Below are 18,205 nucleotides of genomic sequence, written 5' to 3'. Positions count from 1 at the left end.
ATTCAATGTTAAGTCAGGTAAGAAAACAAAGTAAAGAGAAAGGAGAAGAAATTGAGAGATAAAAGATTCAAAGTTAAAAAAAGGTATTTTAGTTATTTTTTTAAAAATCTCCAATAACTGAAATCTGAAGGAATAGGACACCTCATTCCACAACAGTAAGACCACATTGGGAGCAGCGAATGCAACAAGACTAAATTGAAAGAGGTGGAAGCGAAACGTTGCTTAACCTGGAATTAGCGCTTTGGACCTTGGATGTAAGCATGGAAGAGGTAAAGCGGCAGAAAAACCTTCTGCGATTGCACGGGAAGGTGCCATGGGTGACGGGAGAGGTATTGGGTATAATGGAGGAGCGGAGTAGGTTATCACGGAGGGAACGGAATCTGCGGAATGCTGACAGAGTGAAGGGAAGATGTGTTTAGTGGTGGCATCACGCTGGAGTTGGCGAAAATGGCAGAGGATTATGCTTTGCATGTGGAGGCTGGTGGGGTGAAATGCAAGAACAAGGGGGACTCTATCCTTGTTCTGGGAGGGACGGGAGGGGGCGAGGGTCGTGGCGCAGGAGATGGACCGCACGCTGTTGAGGGCCCTGTCAACAACTGTAGGTGGGAAACACGGTTGAGGAAGGAGGAGCACATATTAGAAGCACCAGTTTGGAAAGTGGCATCTTCGGAACAAACGCGACGGAGCTGAGAGAAAGGGACGGAGTCCTTACAGGATGTAGGGTGCGAAGAACTGTAGTCCAGATAGCTGTGGGAGTCAGTCGGTTTGTAATGGCTATTGGTAGATAGTCTATTGCCAGAAATGGAGACAGAAAGGTCAAGGAAGGGAAGTGTCTGAGATGGACCAAGTGAAGGAAGGGTGGAAACTGGAAGTGAAGTTAATGAATTTTTCCAGGTCCAGATGGGAGCACGAAGCGGCACCAAAATAGTCATTGATGTACCGGTAAAGGAGTTGTGGGAGGGGACTCGGTTAGGTCTGGAACAAGAAATGTTCCACGTACTCCATAAAAGACAAGCGTAGCTCGGACCCATGCAGGTACCCATTGCTACACCTTTGATTTGGAGGAAATGAGATGAGTTAAAGGAGAAGTTGTTGAGAGATAGAACAAATTAGCCAGGAGGAGGAGTGGTGGGGGATGGGAATTGTTCAGGTCTCTTTTCAAGAAAGAAGCAAAGAGCTCTCGGGACATCCTGGTGTGGGGGGAGGTGTGGAGAGATTGCACATCCATGGTGAATAGCAGGCAGTTAGAGCCTGCGAACTGGAAGCTGTCAATATGACGCAGGGCATCAGAGGAATTCCGGATGTAGGTGGGGAGGGAATGGACCAGAGGTGCGAGGATGGAATCATCTCTTTTTCCCCATCTCTACTGAAGATGCTGCTGGAGTACAGTTCCATTGCTGTGAGCCGTTTTTCAGTATTTCCCCACAGTGGCCATTCTTACATGTTAGTGCATCACAGCTAACTAGAATTCCCTGTCCAGAACAAATAGGGATATTCAGGTCAAATCATTGCTGTCCTGGCTGAGTTCAGCTTTCTCACCTCTCAAATTTGCACCCCGTCTCACTAAGAATGAGAGCAGCAGGTGCAATGGAACACCACCGCTGAGTTCATCTTTGGATCACACACCATGGTAACTTGGAAATAGATCACTGTTCCTTCAGCGTTTCTGGGTAAAAACTCCCTAAACAACATTATGGAAATACCCACGCAAACTGCAGTGGTTCAAGAGGAAAGCTCACCACCTAGCAATAAATGCTGACCTTGCCTGTGAGGTCCACATTGTGACAGTAAATAAAATCTTAAAAACATAGATAGGGTTAAGAGTTTTTTGTTCTGGAATTTCCTTGTTTTAATGCCAGAATGAAACTATATTACTAAAAAGTGCGATAAAATTGATTAAAAGCTCCCGAAAAACCCACAAACAATTAATTTTAAAGAGCCATCACATAAAGGATTACAAAATCCAAGTGCCACGCAGGCAGAATTGGGCCAGGCATTTTAGTGGCAGCTGCCAATTAAGAGGTCACGACTGGGACTGCTGCCCAATTAAGAACAATAATATCTTTCAGAACTGCCGACCTAGAGGGCTGAGAGCTTTGTGGCACCAATGGAGGTGGTTGCTGCTAAACTGCAGGGAGATGAAGAGAGCACCATCACGTTGAGACATCCTCAAAAGGTAAGGCTTTTTAAAAAAAGGCAAGCAGTCCCCAGCAAACGAAAGGGTGAACCATTCAGCAGCATCAGAGCAATAGTGGTGGCCATGGGCAGCTATACTGGAACTCACTGGTAAGATACTTTGATCTACCCATTAACCTCCCTACATGGCAGGAACCTGTCCAAGTTGCTGGTGGAATAATGTGGTCACTAATTAGCCAATTAATTTAAATTTGATTCTGTCTTTCCAGTGTTAACAAACTCTGCAACAAGCTCAACAGCAAGTTAATTAGAGATGCAAGGGTTGCCAGCTCCCTTCTCCCTTTAAAAAGGTCAACAGATCAGAGGTGATATGCCACCTATGTGTGATATTTTCAGCATCCAATCTCACCCCCACAGATGACCCTGTCCTTAATACATACAAGCAAGGGGCTCAACATTTGCTTCAAGCCTCATGTGCAACACTGACCTAATATGTGCCCTGATCAGCAATCCTTAAAGTGATTGCTACTATCCATCCTCAAAAAGTTAAGTCTGTGGGGAAAAAAGCTTACCCAAACGTGAAAGCAGCAGCAAGTGCGCCCTTCCAAAACTCATAAAACCATGGGTGCTTCTGCTCAGCCCACACCGAATGGCAGATCAACTTCTGTCCCAATGTCCGTGGTCCCATTCACCCCTTGCATTTTTGATTATCCCTCCTCTTCCATTTAAGCACTTAATCAGAGGGCATCTTTCAGTGATGCAGTAGCCAAAATTTCAAAGTCTATTCCTTGGTAAGTAACCCATTTAATTGAGGCCAGAGGCCGAATATTGGGCAAGCATGGAATCCTCCAATTTGGGACATCATAGCACTCATCAAAACACTGGGGAAAGGTAATAAATGTTTGCATTAGAATATAAACATCTAGCGAATATACAAGTTATTTGTAAGCATTTTAAATAATATTGAAACTTCTGCATCTCACTCAAATGGATCTGACGCATAAGTTCCACAGCACAATGTTGTCCAAACAGACCCCTGTACTCTGCAACCCCAGGCGCTGTCCTGATCCAACTTGGTGACACAGGAGGATCCATGGGTTCAGCAGCATAATGCTGTCCATGAAGATGAGCTCGGCATGGAAATGGAGGGCAGGAACCAGTTTGCCCTAGCAAAGTGGTGAACAGCGCATCAGCAGCAGTGCAGCATTATGGCAGTTGCATTGACTTCAAAGTCTCTTGTGAACTGAGGATCACCTTGTGCATGGCACCCTTATCAACTGGGTTTTTGGACTCATTTAATTTCACACTGGCATGACACAAGATTGGAAGGCCTGAAGGGATGCTGGCAGGCAGCTATTTTACTGAGCATTTAGAAGATGCAAATGAATGCAGAATGGCATTCAAGCCACCAGCCACAGGAAGACCGACTGCCATTGGGAGAATTGCAATGTGATTTTATGCTAATGGTTTTCCGACTTTTCACTCCCACCTGCCACCAAACCCACCGTGGGCAGAATGGGAGAATTCTGCCCTTTATTTTCATATTAATTGTGCACTTTTGCAGAGACAGCCCAGAGTTTAAATGTCCAGTTTTATACATAATGCATCTCAATATGAAGATTATTTTCATTCACATGAGTAAAACAAGGCACAAACAAGATTGGGTTGCCTCCGGATAAAGGCTTCTGCCCACTTCCTGTTCTGCAGTTGTAGAATATTTGTTGAAATGCTAGTTCAACTTCATTTTATAGGTCAATTTACAACAGATAATTTGAGAAGTAATTCAAAAATAACTGAATCTCTCTTGCCTTTTCATTGGAAGGACAACAGATTTACAGTTACCCTAAAAAAGTGCAGATGGGAGGTAAAGAGAGAAAAGAAAAATAGGAAGCTGCATAAATTCTCATCTGAAAAAAATGAAAACGAAAGATCTAACTTCAGCACACAGTCAGTGAACCCCATTAACTGTTGCTGCAATTTGTCTTTCTATTTTGTGAAAAACTCCCTTACTTTCTTCAGCTTAATGTTTTAAAATTACAAACCATTATATCACTTGCAGGATTGGAAAAGCGTAACTAGGAACATGAGCAGACTCGAAACGAAGCTCCAGCATAAACATGTTATCTTACAAGGCCATTTGCCATTTAACTGGGCAAAATTGCTGCATATATGCTGAATGACAGCTTTGATTAATTTAACACGAATGGCATCTGCCTGAATGATCTGTTTCATTTCAATTAAACATATTAGAGGAAAATACACCATCAGATCTGCTTAACCAAGTAAAATCCCGGTACTGTGCAACACATGCACAACAGCCCACTTCCCTCCTCTGGCTAAGCTATGTTACTGCAATAGTTAAGTCCAAATGTAGGGCATCACATGGGGAATAAAGATTTTAAGACATGTGCGCAATATCTTTGGAACTGAATCTGCAGCATCAAATATTGCATAAATAAACTTGGCCCAGAGGTTGCATGTTCTTTATTGAAAGAGGTGGTTAAGATGGCGATTGGATGTTTGAGGTGAGTTATTAAATCTAGACAAAATACTGAGCAATCAACTGATCCCACATCTCTGGCTACCCTCTTGCCACTCTTCTTTCAACAATTTCATCCAGGTCAGATGTGGAAAGGTCCTCATCCTATCTTTTCTCTATCTCGTTCAACATCATGCTGTGTAACATCTCTGGGTGCTATACTGCAGCGACTCACCAGTAAAAACATTACTTGAACAATTTGTGTTTGATAAGGAGTCTGGTATTCTGGTGGCTTGGGTTACATCCCTTCTTGGTAAGCAGGTGCTTAGTTTACATAGAGACATCATAAATCATGATCAGTGATAGCCCTTATCCCCGAGCAGCCATTCCTTAATTTCAAAATACAGTAAAGTCTTGATTTTCTGACTTGCACAAGAGTGGGTAGTGCCAGTTAATGCAGTATACAGCTCAATGCTAACATGAGTTGCAAGTACTCAGGAAGTAGCAAAACATTAAGCTGAACAAAGTAAGGGAGTTTTGCACAAAATAGAAATACAAATTACAGGAACAGTTAACTGGGGTTCACTGACTGTGCTGAAGATGGATCTGTTCTTTTTCATTTTTTTTTTAAGATGAGAATTTATGCAGCTTCCAATTTTTCCTTTCTCTCTTTACTTCCCATCTGCATTTTTTCCATCCAACAGCGTATTAAAATGTTTTTTAAAAATTCATTGATAGGACATGGGTGTCACTGGCTGGGCCAGCATTTATAGCCCAACTCTAAGTGCCCTCCATTTTAGAGGGCGTTTGAGAATCAACTACATTCCTGTAGATCTGAAGTCACATGTAGGCCAGACCAAGTAAGGACAGCAGGTTTCCTTCCCTGAAGGACATTAGTGAACCAGATGGGTTTTTACAACAATCAACAGTAGTTTCATGATCATTAGACTTTTAATTTCAGATTTTTATTGAATTCAAATTTTACCATCTGCCATGGCAGGATTCGAACCCAGGGCACCAGAGTACTACCCTGGATTACTAGTCCAGCGATAATACCAGTACACCACTGCCTCCCCTTAAATTGAAATATAAAACAATACAGAATACAGGTTATTTTGCAATTGCTTCCAGTTGGTAAAGTTATGATTCCTATAACAAATTCTGGTGAGTGGAGTCAGATACCACAAGGTTTTTTTTTCATACTGAAGACCTCTGAGACGACACAACATTTCTGAGATGGGTCCAAAGTGAGGGGATATTTTAATGGTACAAGATCATAGAAATCATAGAAACCCTTTGAAAGCATAATCGTGGCAACTGTTATCTACATGACTCTATTGCTGTGATTGCTGATCAAATATGTTAATTGACATGTGTCCGAATGATAAGCACTTGCATTCAATAAAAAAATACTGCAGATGCTGAAAATAGGAAATAAAAAGAAAATGCTTCAAATATTCAGCAGGTCTGGCAGCATCTACACATGCAGGTGTTGGAAGACAGATACTGCAGCAAACTCACAGCAGTGACAAATGACTCTGGACCTCTAGAGCCAAGGGGTGAGTAAGAACCTCTGCGAGCAGCCCTCCTCACTTTTGGTCTAAGGGGACTAACTGTCGCTCCCCAACCAGATGCTGCTGTCAAGATGACATTCATCTTTGTTGAATATTTATTCTGCTTCTGCATCCTCAATAGAAATTTCGAGCGCATAATCTCCTGTGGAAACCCAAACACTGGCATGCTGATATCAATGCGCTTGAGTTTTCTTTTAGATACTACCTCTCATAGAAATCATAGAAACCCTACAGTACAGAAAGAGGCCATTTGGCCCATCGAGTCTGCATCGACCACAATCCCACCCAGGCCCTACCCCCATATCCCAACATATTTTACCCATTAATCCCTCTAACCTACGCATCTCAGGACACTAAGGGGCAATTTTAGCATGGCCAATCAACCTAACCCACACACGTTTGGACTGTGGGAGGAAACCGGAGCACCTGGAGAAAACCCACGCAGACATGAGGAGAATGTGCAAACTCCACACAGACAGTGACCCAAGCCGGGAATAGAACCCAGGTCCCTGGAGCTGTGAAGCAGCAGTGCTAACCACTGTGCTACTGTGCCACCTCTGATTGCCATTTTAAAATGAATCCTATCAAACATTCCTGAAGCCTTAGGGCTGTTGGAATTTAAATAGATTTGGGATACAAATATTATTATAGTACCCGACCGGAATGCATTAGTGAAGCACCTGCTTGACAGGCACCTTGATTGCCTTTGAAAAGTTCAGAGGAAATATAGCAGGCAGAAAGTGGGCATTTTAAAGTCCACTTTTTGCTGGGCAGAAGGAGTTAAGATCACACCTTTTATTTCTATTCATGCTTTTATCTTGCTACCAATTGTGCACACACACATCTTTTCAGCATTATATAATTAAAGGCATAATGGAACGACAGTCATGCAAAATAAACCCAGCACTCAAGTCATGAATAATAGCTCACCAGTTGCTAAACATTAATCGTTCCTAACAAATGGCCCCATGTGCAAACAAGGTACAAAGTGCTTCGAATAAAATACTAATACTGCAGATGCTGGAAATTTGAAATAAAAACTCAGTGTCTCCATTGCATCTGAGTTGATACGGCACTCAATGGGTCCGATTTTACCATTTTGATTCTAAGTGCTAGGCGGACTTGAATCTGGGAGTGTTTCAGATCCGACTTTTAGACCCATTCTCCCGCGCCCCCATACGCACTCTGCTTTAAAAAAATCAGCGATTCTGAATTGTGCTGCAGAAGCCTGTTTGCGCCCGAAACACTGCAGCCCTGATTGGAGCCTTCAACTGCGCATGCGCAGTTTTAAAAAAATAGAAAAACGCTCCCTGGCCGGATAATGTCTCCCCCCGGCCCCCACAGACGTTGCCCCACCCCCACAACATTACTGTCCCCCTTATCCCCCCATCCCTCCACTACCCAGACCGATCATGGGCCCCTGGTTTCCCCCCCCCCCCCCCCATCGCACACAGAGTAGCAGCGGACCTCCCTTGCCCTCCCCCACCAGAGAGCCATCTGACCTCCCTCCCCCCCGACCAGAGAGCCATCTGACCCCCCCCCCCCAACCCCCTCACACCGATCTGAGTCAGCGAGCCGCCAGAAGCTCTGAACTTTCCTCCTCAGAAGCTGGAGCACCCAAATCAAACCTTTGCAGACCATGCCTGTTTTGTGCCAAATCTGGAAGGATGAATGCGGTGGTAAAGAGGGAAGTGCTGGTAAAGTTGGGTGTCCAGCCCTTTTCAGCTATTGGTAAAGGGGGAATGGCCGCAGAGGCGGTCGTGGATCGCGCTACTCGCCTCACGCCCGACTTTACCAAGTTTTCTTGATGGTAAAATCGGGCCCAATGTGTCCGACCCATTTCCTGCACTTCTGCCCTCACCACTCCTCCCCTCTCTGCCCTCTTGAGAACCAAAGCAGGGTTTTCCTTGTCCTCACTTTCCATCCCAACTGTCTCTGTATTCAAAGGATCATCCTATGCCATTTCCACCAATTCCAACATGATGATACCACCACCAAAAACATCTTCCCTCCAGTCAGCATTCCAATGGGACCACTCCCTCCATGACACCCTGTTCACTCCTCGACCACTCCCAATACCTCACCCCCTTCCATTACAAATGCAGAAGGTGCAACTTCTGCCCATTCCTCCTCACCATCCAAGACTCCAAAACCTCCTTCCAAGTGAAATGAGTGATTTACTCATTTAGTTACTGCATTCATTGCTCACAACGTGGGCTCCTATTACACTGGGGAGACCAAACACACAATGGGTGACTGCTTTGCAGAACATTCCAGTTCATTCCATAAGTGGGACCCTAACTTTCCAATTACTTGCCATTTCAATTCATCATAATGCTCTTGTGCTCAGATTTCTGTCCTTGTCCTGCTTCAATGCTGCAGGGAAGCCCAACACAAGCTGGAGGAACAGGACCTCATCTTCTGATTAGGCACTTTAAAGCCTTCTATTGAGGCACCAATTGGTTTTGCTCCTCCACCTAAGTTTCTCGATACAAAATGTAGACCATTAATTAAAATCCTGGCAACTTTGTGCAGTCGCTGAGAACAGGTAAATAACTAAGAACAAATTGTGGCAGAAATTCAATACCAAACAAATAAGTACAAATTACAGAATTGGGTCGAAATTACAGAATGGAGTCAAAATAACTTGACTGACTAAAGTAAAAAAGCATTATATTGTAGGTGCTGAAAATCTGATATAAAAACAAAATCTGCTGGAAATACTCAGCAGGTCAGACAGCTGCAGAGAGAACAATTAACGCACAGATCAATGATTTTTCATCAAAACTCTTCTGATGCATTTCCAGAAATTTCTGTTTTTATTACAAGTAAATATAACTTGAGAAATCTTTCACCTATTAGCACAGCCACCTGCACATTTACTTTGAAGTAACAAAATAGGGTCATTTACAAACTCAAAGGCTTCAATATCAATTACTTGCTCACTAATACAAGGAACAATTTCTAATGAACTAAAAAAAATGTACAATGTAACACTAGAAACGTAATTCCACTGTCAACAGGTTTTAGGCCTCAATTTTAACAACCATTTGCTTTTTACAAAAAGAACATTTGATAGCTACATGAGTAGGAACTAAAAGCAATAAGAGAAAATCTGTGGTTAAATTTATAGGTGAATAATTAGGACAATATACCACTTGAACGCATGTTCAGCAATCCAAAGTAAACATCGCATGGCTCACTGCCATCATCTATTTTAGTATGTGTAGCATAACTGAAAATTAAAATCTCAATAGAAATTAAGTAGAATGCAGTGGAAACAAATAAATATTTTCAGCATGTAAAATACTAAATTTCAGAAGGAATTTTATATGTAATAAATTGAGGGCGACTCAATGTGGCTCAAAGTATAAAAGGGTTCATTAACGATGATATAGTTATTTATAAGCAAGGATCTGACAGAACTAACTGTGACTATTCTCCACTCCTCCCTGTCTCCAACTGAGAATCCTCCCTGACCCAGATGCGTGCCCTTGCACCCAATTGGCTCAGCTTCCCGTCTCAACACTTCACAGGGTTTGGGCCTGATCATGTAGCCCTGAGGAATCGTTCCCCCTCCTTAAAGGGGCCATATGACCACATTTTATACTGTATATGGGGAGCAAGTTTCAAATTGTATGACAGTGTAAGATCTGAAATCCAAGAATTTCCTAGAGTCTCATTATTTTCTACAAGTAATCACCCAGTCCAGCAATGGAATAAAAACAAATATACTGAAATCTTGTTTGTGATACCATGCAAGAGAAAAGTTACTGCTGCCAAAACAAAAAAAACTGAACAGAGTATAACCAATTATTCTTCTACAAAGTATCCTATCCACCAAAAACACTTGGAATCATGAGCTTTCAGAGCAGTGCTCCGAAAGCTCACGATTCCAAATAACCCTTTAACCTGGTGTTGGAACTCCTTACTGTACCCAAATTATTGACAGAAAAAAAATGTCATGTAAATACTGGTTAGTAATTATTAAATGGAGGGTGGGGGGGGAGAGAAATAAAGGGTAATGCTCTGCAAAAGAATATTCATCACTGCAGAGGAGCTCCCTCTGGAAGCAAAATTATTGAAAAAAGAAAAGTCAACTGACTCGTTGACAACCACCAAGTGGCCCATGAGGAAATTACTGACTGAAAACATGAACTGCAATGGGGCAGGAGAGAATTAAAAAGGACTTCTTGTTGTTCTGAGGAAGTTAAAAATATTCAGAATCAATACCTCACTTCCAGGCTGGACCACTGTGTTTTCAGGTCGGATTTTCTCTTCTGAAAGCTGTTCCCCTTGCTGGCAGTCAAGCTTGATGAACTTCTTACACACTTGATGAGTGGTGTAATTGCAATCTGTATAGGTAGAGGAATAACAATCAAAATCAAATATAATGAAGCTTAATGCACGTTTGTATACATTTTAAGACAACAGCAAGAAATATAGCAAAATGGGCTAATGAATAGCTAAGGAACATGGAAATTGCGAGGCAGAGAGGTCAAAGTTCATCTGAAACTATCCTCTCCTTCATATAAGGTTGTGTCCTCTGGTTTTAATCTTTTGGACAATATTAGATAGTTGGCAGGGCTGTAATGTGTGGAGACGTGATGGCAGAATTTAAGTTTGCAGAGGCAAATCAAATGGTCCCAATTTTGAATATTACATAGAACATAGAACAGTACAGCACAGAACAGGCCCTTCGGCCCACGATGTTGTGCCGAGCTTTATCTGAAACCAAGATCAAGCTATCCCATTCCCTATTAACCTGGTGTGCTCCATGTGTCTATCCAATAACCGCTTAAATGTTCCTAAAGTGTCTGACTCCACTATCACTGCAGGCAGTCCATTCCACACCCCAACCACTCTCTGCGTAAAGAACCTACCTCTGATATCCTTCCTATATCTCCCACCACGAACCCTACAGTTATGCCCTCTTGTAATTGCTCCATCCACCCGAGGAAATAGTCTTTGAACGTTCACTGTATCTATCCCCTTCATCATTTTATAAACCTCTATTAAGTCTCCCCTCAGCCTCCTCCGCTCCAGAGAGAACAGCCCTAGCTCCCTCAACCTTTCCTCATAAGACCTACCCTCCAAACCAGGCAGCATCCTGGTAAATCTCCTCTGCACACTTTCCAGCGCTTCCACATCCTTCTTATAGTGAGATGACCAGAACTGCACACAATATTCCAAATGTGGTCTCACCAAGGTCCTGTGCAGTTGCAGCATAACCCCACGGCTCTTAAGCTCCAACCCCCTGTTAATAAAAGCTAACACACTATCGGCCTTCTTCACAGCTCTATCCACTTGAGTGGCAACCTTTAGAGGTCTGTGGATATGGACCCCAAGATCTCTCTGTTCCTCCACAGTCTTCAGAACCCTACCTTTGACCCTGTAATCCACATTTAAATTAGTCCTACCAAAATGAATCACCTCACATTTATCAGGGTTAAACTCCATTTGCCATTTTTCAGCCCAGCTTTGCATCCTATCTATGTCTCTTTGCAGCCTACAACAGCCCTCCACCTCATCCGCTACTCCACCAATCTTGGTGTCATCAGCAAATTTACTGATCCACCCTTCAGCCCCCTCCTCTTAGTCATTAATAAAAATCACAAAAAGCAGATCACCAAGCACTGATCATAGAAAGAATCATAGAAACCCTACAGTGCAGAAGGAGGCCATTCGGCCCATCGAGTCTGCACCAACCACAATCCCACCCAGGCCCTACCCCCACATATTTACCCGCTAATCCCTCTAACCTATGCATCTCAGGAGTCTAAGGGGCAATTTTTAACCTGGCCAATCAACTTAACCCGCACATCTTTGGACTGTGGGAGGAAACCGGAGCACCCGGAGGAAACCCACGCAGACACGAGGAGAATGTGCAATCTCCACACAGACAGTGACCCGAGCCGGGAATCGAACCTGGGACCCTGGAGCTGTGAAGCAGCAGTGCTAACCACTGTGCTACCGTGCCGCCCTATGGCACTCCACTAGCCCTGATCCCTGTGGCACTCCACTAGCAACCTGCCTCCAATCCGAAAATTTTCCATCCACCACCACCCTCTGTCTTCGATCAGATAGCCAGTTACCTATCCAATTGGCCAACTTTCCCTCTATCCCACACCTCCTCACTTTCATCATAAGCCGACCATGGGGGACCTTATCAAACGCCTTACTAAAATCCATGTATATGACATCAACTGTCCTACCTTCATCAACACACTTAGTTACCTCCTCAAAAAATTCTATCAAATTTGTGAGGCACGACTTGCCCTTCACGAATCCGTGCTGACTACCCCGGATTAATCTGCATCTTTCTAAATGGTCGTAAATCCCATCCCTAAGGACCTTTTCCATCAATTTACCAACCACCGAAGTAAGACTAACCGGTCTAGAATTATCAGGGTCATTTCTATTCCCTTTCTTAAACAGAGGAACAACATTCGCCATTCTCCAGTCCTCTGGCACCATCCCCATGGACAGTGAGGACCCAAAGATCAAAGCCAAAGGCTCTGCAATCTCATCCCTTGCCTCCCAAAGAATCCTAAGATATATTTCATCAGGCCCAGGGGACTTATCGACCTTCAGTTTATTCAAAACTGCCAGGACATCCTCCCTCCGAACATCTATTTCCTCCAGCCTATTAGCCTGTAACACCTTCTCTTCCTCAAAAACATGGCCCCTCTCCTTGGTGAACACTGAAGAAAAGTATTCATTCATCACCTCGCCTATCTCTACTGACTCCATACACATTCTGAATTAAAATTAGAGATTTTCTATCATCAGGTAGCATTGGCAGGATAAAGACACAATGTTGTACAACTCTCAGGACAGAGCCACAATTGACATCAGGGCTCTTAAATTCAAGTTTCAGACTTTAAATTTGTTGCTGCTATCACTTTATTGATAAAGAATTCAGAGATGTTAAGTGGCATGCCAACTATATTGAGTAATTCTTATATAGGGTGGTGTTCATTCATCTGAGACCAAGTCCTGTGTCAGGGGCAGGAACATGGCACGTATCCTGCTGAAGGCCAGTGGGAACCACTTCAGATTTTCTGGCTCTGATCTCATTATACACTGGGGGTTTTGCACTGTATTCCATGGCTGGGCGGGCATGATGGTGCAAGTCCTGCCATCATATCTGGGTGCCATATTGAAAAGCACCAAACATTGAAGAAAACAGATGGACTTCCTGAAAAGAACGTTCTCCAGGAACACTCAAGGCTGGAAGAAGGACCTCCTCATGACACGGAACATGGAAGATCCACCTGTAGATGCTCCCTGACCAACTGCTGTGGTGTTCTGGGGTCCAGGGTTGCTAGCAGCTTCCATCCCAAACTCCAGATGCAACCCCAGGCATTGTTTAGGTGAATCCCAACTTCTGCATGCTACATTATTTCATGTGTGTTTTGGATTGGTCAGCTTACCCACTGGTGTCATAGAGAATCAGGAGTTTGTGGGGGAGAGAAAAAGAGATTCTGGTTGAGCCTTCATGATCATCCTATTAGCTGATGTAAATCAGTTTCACTCTGGCCTCCAACAGGTTTCCTGATTCTCCATGGTGGTACCAGAAGATCTCGCAGAAAATTTATACTGAGTGAAAACATTTGGACTCTCACCGAATTCTCCCCCAATCCCACTGAGCCTAATGGCGGGACCGTGGGAGAATTTCACCCATTGTATATGTTCAGTTGTTGGGCAGAAACCTAGGTTAACTATAATATGAATAGTGGGCACTAGGTTTGATCAAAGCAATATGCAAGAACATGAGAATTAGGAGTAGGAAATGGCAATTTGACCCCTCAGGCCTGCGGTGCTATTAGAAAAAAGTATGGCTAATTGAATTGTGGCCTCAAATCCATTTTCCTACATACCTCCCATTACTCTAAACTCCCTTGTCTATCAGAAATCTCTCAGCATTGAACATTATTCAATGACCCAACCTCCGCTGCCCTCTGGGGAAGAGAATGCCACAAACTAATGCAACTCAGAAAAAAAATCTTCTCATCTCCTTCTTAAATGGGAGAGCCTTCATTTTTAAACTGCGCCCCCCATTTCAAGACTCCCCCGTAAAAGAGGACACCCTCTCAGCATCCACCCTGGATTGTCCTCACAGTTGTTTCAACAAGATCACTTCTAATTCTTCTACTCTCCACTGGATATAGATCCATCCTGCTCAACCTTTCCTCATGATAATCCCTTCTTCCCAGGAGTCAGCCTAGTTCTTAAGGAGACCAATACTGTGCACAGTACTCCAGATGGTGTCTAACTAAGATCCCTCAGTACTCTCTCCATTCAAGTGACATACTGCTTTTCTAATCCTCCTGCCAAAATGAACACCCTCACAGTTTCCCATGTTATATTTCATCTGCTAAATTTTTGTCCACTCACTTAAACTCTAAAAGAGTCTACAAAGGGATTCAGATAGGTTAAGTTTGGGAACAAGTCAAAACAAAGAACTGAACAGAGTGCAGCTAATTATTCTTCTGCAAAGTCTGATATAAAGAACTGGAGAGCTACCGACATGCGAGGAATTGTACATTAGCAAGGAATCAATTATTTCAGGGCAGAAAAAGGCAGTGAGGGAGGCAAATACAATTACATAAGTACAAGAATAAACAGGATTCTCTTTTGTGTTCCTCCTATCCTGTCATCATCTCCATCCTCCAGATTAGCCATAGCATTAAGTATGTGTTCCTCAAATAAAAAGGGAAAGTCCAGCTTGTCAACCATGTTTTTCTATAAACTACCCACTAGAGGGTGCAGTGGCTAAAGTACTGCAGGAAGGAATTCCATCAAAATAATTTTCTCTTCTCTCCTTGGGTAAGGAATGAAAGCAAACTAGCCCTTTGTATGGGAATTGGAACTCCCAACTGACAGTTGAGCACTTTTAACATTCCACATTTATTTTTGTATTACAGGGCAACATGGGCCTACTAAAACTCTTTGGGAATAGTAATACTTACAGACTGCCCATTATTATGTCAATGGCTTCAAAAATTTATTCTGGGATGTATTAACTCGCATTTAAAATCAAGGAAATCAATCTGTGCAGTACGTTAAAAGATGTTTAGATGTTATGGTCTAATGTGAAATCTATGTATGCAAACAAAAACCATTCTCGGAAAGATTTTGGAAAGCCACTAATAATTCTTCACTCTCCCTTCCTTCCACTGTGACTATTTGATCCCAAAATATCACTATTTGGATATGTAGATACTACATTTTATACTATCCTTTCTCTGAAGATCTCCTGCTACCACAGCAATGCAGGGGCAAGTAGTTCTTTATTTACCAAAATCTTCCTTAAACTCTAATTTTAAAGAACACATTTGCAGCAATTTTAAAATGCCAAGCACTTTACAATTACTTCTTTTTTCAGTATCAGCACTGCTTCAAAAGCACAAAAAGGGCATTTACCAAGAATTTCCTGCTGTAATATTAATGTAAAACAGCAAACAAATTAAAATGACTGCAGTCATTTAACTAACTAACTGCTACTCTCCCACAAGATATTTTTTGCAAAAACTGTTTGTTGGCTTCCTACCAAATATCTTCAATGCTGGCAGAATCCCCTCAACTTCTGGAATCCTCACATCAAGATTTAAATGCTCAATTTGAGATTGGTGGGGCAGGTACAGTGTGGGGAAGATGTGAGCAATGAAAGAGGGAGTGATTAGACTTCTATAGCAATTCTGGATATATTCTCTTTCTCCTTGGGATTCCTGTTGCCAAAGGTTCAATTTTCTCAGAAATTTGAAATGCAGGTAGATCATTTCAACTTAAGAACATGGCAAACTCTGTCAGATGAAAAGCTAGACAACTTGAAGCAGCTGCTACATTTCTGCATGAAAAGATTTTAAATTAAATTCTATTTTCAGGAACTGAAAATCAGTCCAATTTGGGCCTTCAGCTTTGATGTTGCTGCAATGTCACTCAACTCAAAATGAAAATATTTATTCTTCAGATATAGCATGTTCATTTTAAGGGACATTAAATCTACTTATATGCGTCAATCTTTTGTTGTGGGTTAAGATGTTAGCAATAGTACCAAATAAATGAAAATGCACGCAAATATCATCTTTTCAGTTTGGTACGTTGGGCTGGGAAACTTTGCTCACTGCTCACTTTGCTCATTGATGACCCATTAGGGAGTTTTCTTTTGGTGTGAAGTCATATGACATTTGGGCTTACCCTTAATTAAATTCAACCGCAGCATAGTGCACACAGCTACAAACCATCATGGACCATCAATTTTTGATTTAAAATCCCCTCAATGAGAAATATTGGAATGTCTCTTGAAGGCTATTTTTTGTGGTGAGAAAAGGGGGAGCTGTTCAGTTAGAACTTAATTTGCAAATTAAAGGGTAATTCTCCTCTTGAGTTATTCATGGCATAAAAGGAGACCAATGGACTATTTGGCCCATTGGGTCCATGTCAGCTTCCCACAGAGCAATCCAGTAAGCGCCACTTCCCCGCACATAGCCCTCCAAGTTATTTCCATCGCGTACTCATCCAATTTCCTTTGGAAATCAATAGTGCTTCCACCACCTTTGTGGGAAAGTTCTAGGTAGTTAGCATTTGCTGCATAAAGAAGTTCTTCCACACATTTCCCACTGTAGCTCTTGCCCAAAATTTTGAATCGTGTCCCCTAGCTAACAGGAAGAGTTTTTCCTTATCTATCTTATTCAAGTTTGTCATAGTCTTGTACACCTCTATCAAAACCCCCCCTCAAATTGTTTGTTCCAAAGGAGAGCAGCCTTTCCAATTTAAGCTTGTAACTAAACCCCCTCTTTCTCACTCAGTTTCCACGTGTAGTTAAGAGGAAATGGGAAGGAAAACACGTTACATCAGCTCAATACACCACAACTTTGCCTCAAGACTTCAGGGCTTCCCCAAAATAATAACTGTGGGAAGGCCCAGCATAAGAATTATCATGAGGCATAGAAGACTGCCATGTACTTTCATCCCACCAAAAAAAACCCATCAGTTAGTGATCAAGATAAATTTACCAGCCCTAAACTGTTCAGTTCCATGAAGCATGAAAATAACATACCTCCTTGAACCAATGGGGTATCTAAGGCTGCAAGTCTTACCAACATGCAACTTTGTCAAGTTTTCAGTTACCCAATCCCAGTGCACGAGAGGGCAAGTCATTGTAGAGTGTGTCCATACCCTTACAAACAGTGCACCTCTGATTTGGCTGAAATTAGGTAGCACAGAATTAGGCTTCAGTAAAATTTAAACAGAAAGCTGCAGATATCTGAGTCGGCAGCTCATTGGGAATGCTGGTTAAGTGGCACACAGATTTGGTTTACCAAGTCAACAGTGTTCAGGACAGCACAATTTGAGGAAGGGGTTCTGAAACAAGCATCATAGGCCCCCTGCATTTTGAGAAGGGGATAATGGCTCTTTCATGTAGGTGCCCTGGACATCTATACTGCAGCCTTTATCAATAAAGCAAGTGATGCATTTCTGGGCAGCATGGTGGCACAGTGGTTAGCACTGCTGCCTCACAGCACCAGAGACCCAGTTCGATTCCCGGCTTGGGTCACTGTCTGTGTGGAGTTTGCACATTCTCCCAGTGTCTGCTGGGTTGCCCCCGGGTGCTCAGGTTTCCTCCCACAGCCCAAGGATGTGCGTGTTAGGTAAATTGGCTTTGCTAAATTGCCCCTTAGTGTCAGGGGGACTAGCTAGGGTAAATGCATGGGGTTAGGGCCTGGATGGGATTGTGGTTGGTGCAGACTTGATGGGCCGAATGGCCTCCTTCTGCACTGTCGGGATTCTATGAATATGTGCACGTGCACTTCGCTCATCACATTGACTGGCTGGGTACATCAGCATCTGTTTTTGACCTGCAAAATAGGTGTAGCATCAAATTTCTAGGCCACAGTATCCACTAGCTATTGAGAGGGAGGGAAAGAAATCGACCTTTTCACTGTGATTGAGCCACAGACCGATTCTGTTATTGACTTCAGCTGCTCATATTTAAACCAAGTCAGCGTTG

The 18,205-nt window shown here is 42.8% G+C and overlaps 1 protein-coding gene across 1 annotated transcript in view; it reads right to left on the bottom strand.

Annotated features, from left to right (window-relative positions):
* LOC144511838 (ras association domain-containing protein 5-like) overlaps positions 1-18,205 on the bottom strand; it is a 130,413-nt gene that overhangs the window by 77,308 nt on the left and 34,900 nt on the right. Inside the window, exon 2 of the mRNA XM_078242205.1 lies at positions 10,423-10,544. Within this exon, the coding sequence (XP_078098331.1) occupies positions 10,423-10,544 (122 nt within the window). The remainder of the gene's footprint in view (positions 1-10,422; positions 10,545-18,205) is intronic.

The sequence above is a fragment of the Mustelus asterias genome, chromosome 25, assembly GCF_964213995.1.
Source record: "Mustelus asterias chromosome 25, sMusAst1.hap1.1, whole genome shotgun sequence".
Lineage (NCBI taxonomy): Eukaryota > Metazoa > Chordata > Chondrichthyes > Carcharhiniformes > Triakidae > Mustelus > Mustelus asterias.
The sequence above is the reverse complement of the archived record's forward strand: the minus strand, read 5'-3'. Positions and strand labels throughout refer to the sequence as shown.